This window comes from Embiotoca jacksoni, unplaced genomic scaffold, assembly GCF_022577435.1.
Source record: "Embiotoca jacksoni isolate LCO1_2020_lvr unplaced genomic scaffold, fEmbJac1.0.p SCAF_18, whole genome shotgun sequence".
Classification (NCBI taxonomy): domain Eukaryota; kingdom Metazoa; phylum Chordata; class Actinopteri; family Embiotocidae; genus Embiotoca; species Embiotoca jacksoni.
In genome coordinates this window covers 4,739,181-4,753,116 of record NW_027185318.1, presented here as the reverse complement: position 1 = coordinate 4,753,116, position 13,936 = coordinate 4,739,181, and the positions used below count along the sequence as shown (strand labels likewise).

Here is a 13,936-nt window from a genome sequence, read left to right as displayed (position 1 = left end):
CGTATATTTTCCTTCACGTTTTCCGGTCTGGTAAAGCTGCAATTATTGTTTGGTTAATTATCAGCCTCATTTCTCTTTTTCAGGACCCAGATGTGATCAACACACCTCTACCGGTAGAATATGGCCCCAACACAGAGGATGATGGAAGCATAGTAATCCGTCCCACTGACCCCACCTCCTCCAGCCTCACTCCACTCCTGGTGTCACACCCTGTTCCCCAGGATTCGCCCTCCCAGCTGGGTCTCGGCTCCATGGGCCTGGGCACCGCTCCACTTCCCCCACAGCCCACCAAACCCCGTCTGCTCCTGCAGAGAACCCAACCTGTCCACCACGAAGTCACATCATGCCGCGAGATGCTGGAGCCGTCCTGGGCAGAGCCCGTTCCCGCCCCTGTTGTGTCAGCTGGAAGCAACTGGCTCCACCCTGAGCCTCCTCATCATCGACCATGCTCCAGAAACAGCTCCTCCTCAGGGAGTCAGAGGCTGAAGAACAAAACGAAGAACCTGTGGAACCCCACGTACGGCTCCTGGGTCTTGGAGAACTTCCGGGGGAAGAAAACACTGGCTCACACACAGTCCATGCCGCTTTCGAGCTCCACCTCCAACACACAAACTTGCAGCCCAACTTCAGAGAGCAACGAGGCTGGGTGTGACAGCACCAGCAGCACCTACCTCAGCCCTCCCAGCCTCTGCATTTCCTCAACTCCATCTCCTTCCTGCCAAGCTCAAGCTGCCCCAAGCATGTCCTCCCAGAAGGCACCAGCAGGTGGCGGTACAAAAGCTGGTATGGACCTGGCAAAGCTCCAGAGTTTCCCCTGTGGCAACGTCAACTACGCCTACGATGAGCAAAGCTACGAGGCGGAGAGCCTCCCTTTGGTTATGCCCAAAGCCCGAGAAGCCATCCTGAGCGTCTCCTCAGGAACTAGCCTGGCGTTCGGCCTCCACACCTCCTCATCCTGTATGCCCAAGCTGCTGCTGAAGCGTCACGCCAGCTACGGACACGAGGACGTGAGGAGACACACCAAAGCCGAGAAACCCACACGCGACCGAGACTCTGGCTTCTCACTGTCTGAAGACCTCAGCGTTACCCCCATCTAAGAAACAGCTCGTTATAACAGAGGTTATGAATCATCAATCATTAAAATGTCACCCGAGTCCCTTCCTTTCACAAACTGAGATATCTGGAACAGAAAGCATGACTGTGAGGCCTCCGCCGCGGTCTAAGAGCCACAAAATCAAATTATTACAGCTCCTGGTATGCTGGAAAACACCCTCGAACACTCGCATTCACACGAACACTCCTCTGCACTGATACAGAGGGCCAACACTGGACTCAGAGCTCTGTCCTGGGCCTCTGGTACACTGGTAGCTGAACACTGATGCTGAAACACTGGGCATTAAGTAGCCCTGCACGTTCTCAATGTCCACACTGTTGGTGATGGCTGCCAATAATAACTGCTGTAGATGGACTCCTTTTTTTTTTTTTTTTCCCACTTTTTTGGGTTTGTTTTTTTTGCTGTATTTGTTTTATGAAGGATTTGGCAGTCGTTTATTTTGTAGTATTCATTGTAGAGCATGACCATAACAGGCCAGAAATATTGAGTCATTCAGAAGAGAATCTCCAAGAAGCTTTAATTTCAGTAGTTTACAATCACTATAAGCTTTAAAAATAAGTAATTACACCTTCTTTTGATAGGCAGGAGTGTGTTTCATTTACATACTCTCAGACCTTGTAGTACTGGTTGGTTCTCTTGTTTGATTTTGATTTGCTTTCACCTCATAAAGTGAAAACACATCCCCACAATTACTGCACTAACGTGATTTTTCTGAACGTCTGTTGTTCTGCAGCTGTAAAGGTCCCGATGCCTCTGTATGGACATGAGAGTGGTATCGATCATCTCATCTAACTCTCAGCAAGAAAGCAAATACACATACGGCACAAATGTTTGAACCGTTACACTAAGTCGTCGCCTCTTCTTGTCTTAAAAATCTCGGGCTGAATATTTTTTGGACGTCGGCATGAAGATATAGCGATGAGAATAATTTATCGAGCTTGATTTGGCTTTACGTATTTTGGATTGTCTCTTCCCCCTTGTCTTAGTATTTACTTGGCCTGCCAGCAGTCTTATACATGTTTAAACGTATAGAATTTGATGATGACCTTGCAGCTGGGAAAATATTTGCTATTTTTGTACTAACTTCCTTACACTGGACTAACCCGTTGCATTTGTAGCTGTTTTGTTGTCGTTGGGTTTTGTTTAAACATTATTATTTGTATTAATTTGTGATGATGATGATGAATCTGTATTTGTAGTTGATCACTGCCAAATTTAGATACTGCTTCACTGCATCTATGGAAGTAGTGCTGGTTGTACCTATGTTTACTCAGCAGGGAGAAGTATTCAGCTTTGAAATACCAAACAAGCTGCTGCAGGTATCTCAGTCTGATATATTCAATAGTTTTAGTTAAAGATTTAAAATGTGGAAATCTTTATTCTGTATTTATGTTTTCAGATTATTCGTATTTAATCAGTTTAGTAGTTGTAGCTGGTGTGACTTTATTTTGAACCTAAACATGTCAATAGTATATTTTTTAATATGTTGAATGAAGTTACATTTATCTAAAAGTTTTCAAGGCTTACTTTATGTTTTATGCTCAGGCCTCCAGATATTAGTCTCTTTATCTTAGTTGCTCAACAGCCCTTGAAACAAACATCTTAAAGAGTTTTCTAAAGATTTGTGACATTTAGAAATACAGAATATTGTGGAATATTTTTACAGAGGAAAAATAAATGACCCTTGTCACTGTATATTTTTCCCATTCTGATTCATTTAATTTCACACTCAAATATTTTTCTGTGTTTTTCATGTAGCTGAGGGTGCCTCAAACAAAAGATATTCTATGCAATACACTGTTTATACACACTTTCATCTAAGTTAATTGTGCCCCAAATAAATCAGCATATATTCAGCTAATTTGTGTGTGTTTGATCAGTTACACAGTTTTGTCCCACCGACCGGAAATGTGAAGGCGTGAACTCAGTCCTGACTAATCGAGGTGTGGCGCATTTTATTGTTCTCGATAATATTGGTGTAATTAATTCTCCTTACGTGAAGTGATTTGCCTTTTTGGAGGCTTTATCATATTCAAAAACTCATGAAAGTGGATACACATATGTCTCCTGGCAAAAAATGTCGTATTCTAGTGGAGTCGTGAGTGGGCGCAGCCAAACGGCTCGAGAGCGCCCCCTAAAGAGATGCCCCGGCGACACTTTTCATACTTTCACATTCTACGTCGAGCTGGTTGATCACGTCGGGTCACAATAACCTAAACATGTAGTTGATGATATTTTTATCATCAAGAATATTGTTTTTGCAGAAACAACCAGACATGCTATCATATTATTATGGCCACCCTGACTATAACATTCCAAACATATAACATACATGTTTTACTGTTGAAAATAAAAGACAGTATTTCCCCCATTTTAATTTCATATACATGTTCATTCATTTCATTTGCACGCTTTTTTTCAGATCTTTTCTAATGACCCACTACAAAACATGTACTGTAACAAACAAGTCTTGCAACATCATAAGAAATTCTGTTATTTATAAGTTTGATTACAGGAATAAAATCATTGAAAGACGGATAAGCTTTCCAAGAAGACAGTTTGCCAGAATAGTGACACACATAATACAGTCTAATCTCCAGGCAGTGTGCGGTGCTATACTGAGGATGTGTTTAATATTGTAGTTATGTGATTGAGGTCTGTGACCAAGTCAGAGATTCAGACTGAACTAAATTTCCTTCTTAATATTAGATTCAGGGCTGATGGTTACAGTAGACGGTGTGAAGTGAGACCTGAGTTTGTAACCTGTGCCTGCTCATTCTCTCCTTGATTTAATTAGGATTTTACGAGCATTTCCATCAGATGTAACAACATACTTTCCCCGAAACTGAAATGCAGAATCCCTACACTTTCACTTCTGTTCATTTTATAGGAAGTTGAATTAGTGTCAGTGCATTTGCTCAATCATTCAGTCCCTAGTGGCAAATTCTCAGCTTCTCTCTTCAGTGTCCATGATGTCTTTTCTGTCAGTGTCATTACTAAATATGATCATTTTTGTGGTGAATAGCACAGCCAGGGAGTACTGAGGGTTCTTGACATGTAGATCACCCAAAGCAAGTCAACATGTATCAAACCCACGAAAGCTCTCTGTGGCATCCATTGAAATAGTTGGATTTCTTTACACCCTTCTAAGTCAAAAAATCACTGGTTATATGTTTTTGTAGTTTGATTATTTTCTTTGGTAACTGAGAAACAAGTTTCTTCGCTGGTCCCTTCATTGCTTACAGACTCCAGTGTGTGGATGAGGTTTTCCAGCCCCCACAGGTAACCATCCTCCCGGTTGCCCTCCTGCCAGGGAATGTCATGTTGTAACGTCTGGCCCTCGGGTAACCTGGTGGTCTTGCCAAAGTCAATAATCCAGACTTGTGCATTGCCCGTGTGGTCATGGATAAAGAGGAGCGAGCTGCCAATCACCTGAAAAAAAACAAGAAAGGTTAAATGTTTGCTTTTGATTTCTTCTGTTGTTATTAATCCATAAATCCATATATATGTCCAGATGGAAGAAGAAGACCTGAATAATGAGCAAGATGCTACAGCAGTGATTCACAACCAGGCACTTGCACACAAATGGCACCACCGTGACATCACCCTTTGGTTTGTAAATGTCTGTTTTCAAGCCTCGATTTCAGTATTTTGGCTGTCGCCTTCTTGTTTTTTGGAACTAGAAGTGATTATATTTGGACAAGCTGGGGAAGAGCGAGTGGTGGATCTGACTGGGAACCCGAGGACACTGCGCCTACTCACCTATACCGGCAACCTGACTGCACCCCAGGCCTGTCAATCAAATCATGCACGCCCCCAAACATACCTCTCTTTCAGTATCTCATTAATTATGGAATTATTTTCAGAAGGACCACCACAACACTGATCATAAGGAGGTAATTTAACTAATGACACCATGATGACTTGTGGAAAACATTTTTTGACTTTGTATTTTATGAAAGAAGTTGATGCTTTTTGAATGGGAGTCTATTGGAGCCAGCCCATAGTGGCCCTTAGTTGATTTGCACTTCAAGGCACTTGAGCATTGACTTAACTATTCAGGCCTACAGTAAACGTCCATTTTTATAGGCAGTCTATGCCTGCATCCCAGTAACTTCTAAAAATAACGGATATGTGGTTAAAGTATTGTGATGTTCAGCTTATAGTAGCACAAACACACGCTCGACAATTCGCTTAAACTTTAACAGTTCGGTTGTATGAAAACATTAACAATAAACTTCTAATATAATTAATAGTTTGAAAAAACATTCAGTTAAAACTCATATGAGCGACATAGATGTCGATGACGGACAACAGTGTAGACAGCGCTCTCAACCACATCATCAAAACATGAAAGTAAAACAATTTCTTTTGGAGAAATAGTGTTCAAAGTGTGGAGGTTTCAGGTGCAAAACTTTACTCAGGCGCTTTGTTTTCCTTTCAACTTTCAATTCTCTTTACTGTAGACCAGTCCTCACCTCGTGTCGCTTGAAGAACTCTGATGTCTTCAGGGCATGCTGGATCTCTGTCAGTCTGCTCAAGTAAGACTTCTGTGTTTGAAGAAAAAACAGTGAAGGGCGTAACACAAATTCAATCTACATCCGATCCATAATAGCAAAGTCAAACAGTATTACAGTGTGCATATTTGCTTTGTTCCTTACAGTTAGGATCAACAAACCTTTTTTTAAATATGAGTCTACAAAACAGTTTCTTCAAACACTGAAGACGGATGTGAACGCTGACTCGGCTGCCGTGTTTGTAGTCGACGAAGTCTTTCAGGTAACGCCTGCACCATTGCTTTGTGTGTATGCACTTCACGTGTGTTTTATGTATCTGAATGTTCTGTATGTGTGCAGAAGCTGGCCGACGGCCACCTACTATGATGTTGACGCTCCCTCCGACAAAGTCCTTGAACACCTGGATGACATCCTGCTTCGATCTGGTTTTCTTGAAGTCAGTTCGACATGTACCGTCATATTTCTGAGAGAGGAGAGAAGAATGGAGGTGAATGAGAATTTAACACAATGAAATGACTTCAATACAAGTCTTTACATGGATTTTGAAATTCTAAAGCAAAGGTCCAAACATAAGCAGGTGATGTATTCTTTAAACCTGCAATAAATTATTAGATTGTCACCTTATGAAAATGATATGGGGTCTGTGTTAGCACACAGTTGGCGATTTAAACATACAGGAAAGATGGAGTGATATTATGATTAATTGGAAGTCCTGCTTTTAGCCACCTGACAAAATTTCAGTTCAATATTCGCTCTCTTCTGCTCTGTTTTAATCTCCAACGATTCCTTAAGGAAAAATTTGGCTCTTTTTCCGCTGACTGTCTCACTAACATTCACAGACTTGTCACAAGCTTTGTTTCTCTGTTGTTGCTCGATGGTTGCAGTGAGCTTTCTCACAAAAAAAAGATACTCGCTGCAACCAAAGAAAGACAGTGAGGACCTTGTTCAACTTTATGATTTCATCCAAGAAACAATCGAGACATAAGCAGACGTTCCTTAGTTTCACACTCCAAGCACCTGTTCGTGGAGTGCATGCAGCACATTACTACCTTGATCCCCTCTATCCTGAAGCCCAGGGTGTTGGTGGAGCTCATGGTCTCCCTCCACTGCATGTATCGAGGCTTGGTGACGGCCTGTTGGGAATGCTCCTGGGCTGTCGGCCCTTCACTGTCCACCTCCACCATTTTCTTGTACAGATCCTCTCTGGGCTTGGGTCGTTCCCTCGCTCGCACAAGCTCCTCCTCCAAGTACGTCCTTTGAGAGCAGGAGGGAAAATTGAGAATCAGGTGCAGGAATATATTATCCTCTGAATATAAATATACAGTGGTGGTTGTGACTTTTCAGGGTTTATCTTGTTGTAGCAACCTAAGGTATTAAGATGTAAGATATACATAGTTAACATACTCCCAATGATATTGTTATGATATTCAACTTTACACAGAATCTTTCTTTTGCTGCTCTAAAAGCCAGAGAGATATGCTCCTCTCTAATGGTTTTAGTGTCAGTACTGACCTGCACAGCTGAGAGCAAATTTCTGTTGGTGAACAGTACAGCAGCACACTCACACTTCACATATTCATACCAGACAGTTAATGTGCAAACAGATGTGAATTTCAGTTTCAGTTTATGAGCCACACTTCCTCTGTGCAGAAGAGGGAAGCTGAGAGGAGACTCCAGTGTGAAGTGTTTAACTGTATGAAGTGTTTGTGCAAGTTAGCGGTTTTGCAGTTTTGTGGTTTTTGACTAAGGGGAGTCTCCAGGGACACCCTGAGTGTGTCAATATGTCTGTGTGTGTTTGAGTAGCCTCAGAAATACAGGCACACACAAACAGAGTAGACGACAAAACAATTTGTTCATTTATGTCTGTAAGTTATGTGCGTGCGTGCGTGCGTGCATGCGTGCGTGCATGCGTGTGTGTATGTGCGTATGTCTGTGCCTGCCTGCACGCATGCATCTGTGTCTGAAAGTGTGTGTATGTGCTTGTACATTTTCTTGTTCAACCTAAAATGAAGCTCTCGGAGGGGTGAAGATCCGTAGCTGCAGGCCTGTGCTTGCACAAACATATGCATGTATACATTCATGTGTGCATTGATGCGTGTTTGCATGTGTGTGCCGAGGTTCGTGAACGTGTGTGTGTGTGTACTTGTGCACATGATGCTGTGAAAAACCCCTCCCGCTGTGGCAGGAAGCCAAGCATACAGCCTGCAGTTACAACAGGTGTTCCCTTGTAGAGCAAAACTGCTTTAGGCAGCACGTATTGTCACTTTCTCATTAATCCATTTCAGAAACGCTCACATAGACATCAAATAAATAAACAAAAAAAATATTTGACACTTTCATTTTAAAATGGCAACTTAGTGTAGCAGAATTTCACAAAAATACATGTGCTAAAAAACGTGTTACAAAATACATGAATAGATCTTACTTCCTTACCTCACACCCATCTTGCAGTCCATAACATTAGGAAGGTCAAAGTTTACCAGCAGGTCAGTCATATGGAGGAAAGACTCTCCATCTTTTTCCACAACGCCATGGTAACCAGGAACAAATGTGAGCAGTGTGTCATTGCTCAGCTTTTCGAAACACTGCATCTCGTTCTCTGAGAACTTTTTCAGGATGGTGCCCTCGTCGGCTGCTTTGAAGTTGCCTGAGATGAGATAGAGATGGAGTTCAGACATGCACAATGTGGGAATTTTGGAGCTTGGTCAAGACAAATCTTTTGACTGGTTCGTTTGTGTCTGTTGCAGTGCATAGCTGTTAAAGGAAAACAATGTCAGTCCTCCATTAGAGAGTATCTTGCTTGGCTAAGTGTTTTAATCCCTGTCAGTGCTTTGATTGTGCCTGACATCTGACAACTCTGTTTCGTATTCCATGAAGCTGCCAAACAAGCAGTATGTGAATTGTCCAAACTGTCAGTGATACTGTCTGAACAGGTCACACCTTTATGCCCGGCCAGCTGAACCCAGTTTAATCTTCTTCTCTGGGTGGCACTGAAGGGCCAGTGGACGATCGTCTTTAGCTTCCACCACGATTTGCTCTGAGGAAGACATGCAAGGAAACAAACAGAAATGAAAAAAATACATTCATCATCAGAATCATGGAAAAAGGCTACAGTCCAGCATTGATTCAAGTCTATCTGTGTGTTTTTGATCACATGAATGATCTGAAAACAGGATGAAGGACTGTAAACAGGCCCTGGGTCCACTCTGTAATATCTGAGGAGAAATCTGATCACATCAGCAATTCTGCCCACTAAATCTGATGCCGGGCTTTTGGTTTTCTACTGCTTGAAACTTTCAATGTAGGTCAATTAAATGCCATTTCTGTGGAAACTCCTATCTGACTTCAACATCTCTATTCAGCATCTCCAGCTTGGTGTGAAGGGGGGTTTGAAACGTTGATTCACACCAAGAAAGAAAGTTCTCCAAAACCTCCTAGTTTACACCAGGAGCATGAATTTACAGCGAAATACATTTTAGGATTATACAGGAAAATCTGGATTTTACATCTTACATATAAGATGTATGATCCATGCATGGTTTGTCATCTTTGGTCAAATCAGCGTAACTTAAGCAAAAATAAGAAGGTTTAACACCAACAAATCCAGGCTGACACCGCTCTTGTTTTGTGAGTGGGTATCTAAAGGCTCCCACTCGCTTGTTTGCAATGTCTGATGTTTTTGATGTCCCGTGACTCTTTGCAACGAATCAAAGTCTGCACAAAATCATGAACAAATAAAAAGATGTGACGGGGATGAATTCTCTTTTCTTGGCAGATATGTTTGGTTTTCATGGTTGTTTGTGTTGTTCCATCGCTCTGACTTTCTCTCCTTCTTCACCACACACACACACACACACACACACACACACACACACACACACACACACACACACACACACACACACACACACACACACACAGACAGACAGAGAAAAAATTACAGCAACAGCTTGCATATTTTCACAGTGCTTCACACCTATGGGGAACTGTCTGTTTTAGTCCATGCAGAAAATGAATCAAATTTCACATACCACACATATATTATTATATTTCTATACGATCATATCACATATATGTAATATCAAACCACACAAACTAATTTCCTAGTGTTCAGAAGGAAAACTAGTATTTGTTCTGAGATTGTACCATTACATGTCGGTCAGGTCATTTTGGTGTGTGTGTTCTGAAGTAAACAGGAAATGAAACAGGGACTCTTGTGTTAACACCCGGCTCCTGCTCAAGTGTCTCAGTTCACTGTCCTAACTAACAGCAGAACTTTTCAGGGCTCTCTTAAATGTCGGGTGATTTGCTTCACTGAGTGCTACTTGTGTTCTATCGCAGTGTGAAGTCAGCGATCTTCCACAAAAAGCAAGTTTTACCCTTTTTTGGGGTTTATGAGTTAACGAAGGCAGACGAGATTCTGGCGGCTTGATGGTGACTTTGGATTGAAATACAGCGGATTTGGTGGGAAACTTGGTTCTGAACTCTGAGTTTTGCTATAAACATAATAACCGTGTAGCTCTCTGACCAATATTTATATTCTACACATAGTCTGACTGTGAAACTTCACGCTATTCACCCCTCGCTGTGCTGGCCTTGATAACAGAAACCACAAACGTTTGTACTGATAACACTTGGAATAATACTGGTTTCACTCACGTGTTGGAACTTGAAATGGCTTGTCTGCTTACAGGCTTGTGTTCAAAAAAGCATAGCGCATTAAGCTGCCCTAATACCGACAGTGGAAGAAGGACAAAAACACAGCTTCTACTAAACTAACTTGGATTTAGTTGTTGGGATTTTCTGTGATTATATTTCCTTTTTGTAAAATATTGAATACTTTCTCCTCTTTGGGCCTTGAACCACTAACAGGTAATTGACATGACAAAGAGGACAAAAAGTTTGGGGAACTCTTAACAATGTGTTGTACTTGTTTTTAGGTTGTTTTTTTGTTTGTTTTATTTCGTTTTTTACAAGTGAAATCTCAAAGAATTTTAAACTTTAGTTGTCAAATAGATGTAGGGGACTAAGAAGTACAACATTTCTCTTGGAAATGTGGTGAAGAAGTCAAAAGTAAAAGAAAATATACTTACTTGAGTGTACAAGTACATTATTGTTGACAAAACTACATGATCAAGTTTGTTTACTCTTTCAAATTCAAAGGAACCTAATTGTAGGACTAGCTTAATGTTTGTTTTCTGGTCGGTTTCTTCCACATTACATGTTCTGCTCGGTCAGGCGCAGCTTTACTTTGTAACACTAGACCAGTTGTGTGTGTGTGTGTGTGTGTGTGTGTGTGTGTGTGTGTGTGTGTGTGTGTGTGTGTGTGTGTGTGTGTGTGTGTGTGTGTGTGTGTGTGTGTGTGTGTGTGTGTGTGTGCATGCATGCATGTGTGAGACACTGATTCAACACCATACTGATCTGAACACAGTAGTCAATAGCAACACTGCAAAGAGACAACACAGCTGAAACTAAGCTTCATGTGAAACTGAGCCAGGTTTTACTGGCAAACCTTTCCACATGAAGGAAGGTCGCGCTGCCATCTTGAAGTGGTAACTGAATGTGAACCACTGCAACATTAGCAATGAAGAGCCTGTATGGGCTCTGTATCTTCATCTGTTTGGTCCATTCAGAACATCCTTACGATCCTCCGTCATCTGTTTTATACAGCACCAGCATTAAAGTGTGAACTTTAAAGTGTTTTTGATTTCCTGAAGTGGTTTTCTGTTAAATGTCAAAGGCCAAGATTAAAACTGCATACTGATATAAATAAAAAAAACAGCATGTGTGGGTGTCTTTGTGTGGTCTGAAGGGGCAGAAAGCATAACAGTGGCTGTTTTCAGAGGGAACATTTCCAACGTATCTATTTTAACTTAGAAGGCCTTAATCAGTCAATAAAAAGATAGAATTGGCTTTTTTTTTTTTCACGGGGGAAAGCTTTCATGCTGAGCGTCAGTGGATTGGACAGTGTGATATTCAGCAAAACTCTCTTTGACACACACGCACTTGAACACACAGGCTTAATGAAAGTGGCAGCTCCAGGCCTTGTACGGAGACGGCAAACAGAAAATGTTCGGACCAAAAAACATCCACATGCAAGCCCAATGAAAGTCTGACGTGGTGACAGTGAGGACAAAAAGCAGATTCTGATGTTAACTCGAGTGCAGAAACACGGAGGTGACTCACTGTGATCACACTCAACTTCCCTACAACTCACATGAGCAGAACAACAATTGAGCTCCACAGCTGCTGTTCAAATCTAAACGCACAGTGTCAGAATATAGTGATTGATTGACAGCATTGCTTTAATGCTCATGCTGGGTAGGACTGAGACTCTACAGCCATAAGTAAAGCTTCATCAGCCAAGTATGTCAAAGGCCAATAAATTTCCACCCACAGCATTGAGGTAAAGGCCCTTCAACAGTCTGTGTGCTGAAGGAGGAACACGCCGAGTTAAAGGTCAGTTCCAAAATAACAAATGCAATGACTTGCTCACGTTTGACATGCAAGAGATTCGTTGTTGTTGGTTTTTTGGGGGGAGGGGGATGGGGGTGGGTGGGGAGGGGGTTCCGTTATTAATATAAATTGTTCATGAATTTGCAAAAAAATATGGACAGAAAATGACTGTTGGTATAAAAGATGCCACTCAGAAAAGGGCTTTACTTTCTGGTCAAGATGTGGCCTTGAAGATCAAGAGCAATAAACAAAAAAAAAAACTCAGACAACATGGTCCAAAACTTACCACACAAAAACGTTTATGTCGTTTTCAGCAGCTTCTTCATGTTGGCTTCATGCAGCGCTTGTGATCATTAAGTTGACGTGAAACGCTTCAATAACCCATGAAACATAAGGAACATCATTTCAATGACGACAATCAGATTTCCTGAAGATTACCCTACACTCTGGAAAGGTTCTCCAAAGTTGTCAAAGCATTTTTTTTCCTTTTTTTTTTTTTTACATTATTACCTTTAACAAAAAGAGTTGACTGATCGGTAAATGTCGTAATTGAAATTTCCCAGAGCTCACATCTGGAATTCCAGAAAAGATACAATGATCATTTCTGAAATTGAACAGACTGTCTTCTGATTAGAAGTAGTTTGCTAACAACTGTTTATGTGCTGCTGTGCTTCACTGTTTCTTCTTTTCTACATATCAGCTCTTCGCTGCAGCTGTACAGCAGGTTTACAAGGACAGAGGTCAAGGATTGGAATTTGAAACCCCATGTTTGCAGTGTTGTTGATTTAGTTGTGCATGATATAATAGATCATTTATGCAGTGAGGGAAGTGTGAGAGTGTTCTTGAATATTTTTTTTTTCACATTCTGTAAATGGAAAATACTAAACTAGAGAGAACCTGCCACTAAACATTAAAACGTCATTGTCTCTTTGTAGTTTACTCACTTCTCCAGTGTCCACCAGATGCTCTAATGTTATGATGCCTTTGCTTTTGCTCTCGTTGTCACTGAGTATGTCATCCTCGGAATCCACAGCAGAGGACCCTGTAGAGGAGATGGAGGAGTTGGACAGCTTCCTGCGCAGGGTGCCGTCCACCACATCATCCCAATCGTCCTGCTGCATCTCCCGCGAGGTGCCGCCGCCCTCCGGGGTGATGGTGACCTGTGGTACCCGGGGCGCATCCATCACAGCTGGCGCACCAGACGACGGGGCGATTTGAGAGGCTTTCTGAATGAGCTCATCGCAAATCTGGGATGACTTCTCGCCTGCTCTTTGCTCTAAACGAGATCCCTCGTTACGTCCAGTCCCAGGGAGACCGCAGTCCTTGGAGGTCTTTCTCCTGCACTCTTTGGGCATCGGGGATGTGCTTCACCGCCGTGAGAGCGCACGACGAGAGGCGCAGCCGCTTCGCTTTAACCTCCAAATCCGATCATTTCACTTTCCGAGAGTTCAAACGCAGCCCGGTTTGACTTTAAGGATCCGGCCGATCCTGTGCGGCTCCTCCTTGTCGTTTGTTGTCCGTGCTTTTGAACGCGTAAAAAGCCTGCGTTGGTCTGTGTGCTCTTTGCGTGCTGTCGGTAAGGGGAACCCCTCTCTGGTCGTGGCGTGGCTCGCGCCTCTATACGCGGTTTACACGCGCGCCGGCGCACTCACTCTAACAACTGGGTCTATTATCTTCCGCATTGTCTTTCTCGCTTCCTGACTGACAAGATAAACGAGCTGACGCGTTAAGTTTCTTAATGCTGCAGACTTTCTTCTGTATCATTTCTCCACACAAACTTAAACTACGCGAGCACCTTCAAGATAATCTTTCATACACATGCCGAAAGAGTTAATGTCCTATATTTCTG

General features: G+C 42.2%; 2 protein-coding genes across 2 annotated transcripts in view; one reads left to right on the top strand and one right to left on the bottom strand.

Moving 5' to 3' along the window:
* ltk (leukocyte receptor tyrosine kinase) overlaps nt 1–1,097 on the top strand; it is a 50,512-nt gene extending 49,415 nt beyond the window's left edge. Inside the window, exon 29 of the mRNA XM_069152289.1 lies at nt 84–1,097. Within this exon, the coding sequence (XP_069008390.1) occupies nt 84–1,097 (1,014 nt within the window). The remainder of the gene's footprint in view (nt 1–83) is intronic.
* Nucleotides 1,098–3,042: 1,945 nt separating this feature from the next.
* Nucleotides 3,043–13,759, bottom strand: itpka (inositol-trisphosphate 3-kinase A). The gene is made up of 7 exons (XM_069152288.1): nt 13,032–13,759; nt 8,572–8,668; nt 8,065–8,278; nt 6,681–6,885; nt 5,993–6,094; nt 5,593–5,664; nt 3,043–4,546 (listed from the first exon to the last, which is right to left on the bottom strand). Exons 1-7 carry the CDS (start codon nt 13,440–13,442, stop codon nt 4,274–4,276), a joined length of 1,374 nt encoding a protein of 457 aa, XP_069008389.1. The 5' UTR covers nt 13,443–13,759; the 3' UTR covers nt 3,043–4,273.
* Between the last annotated feature and the right edge of the window lie 177 nt (nt 13,760–13,936).

Coding starts and splice junctions, on each gene's coding strand:
- itpka (XM_069152288.1), bottom strand. CDS start 13,442: ATGCCCAAAGAGTGCAGGAGAAAGACCTCCAAGGACTGCGGTCTCCCT. Junction 6,095..6,680: donor TCAGGATAGAGGGGATCAAG/GTAGTAATGTGC, acceptor CTCCTCTCTCAG/AAATATGACGGTACATGTCG. Junction 4,547..5,592: donor AGTTCTTCAAGCGACACGAG/GTGAGGACTGGT, acceptor GTTTTTTTTCAG/GTGATTGGCAGCTCGCTCCT.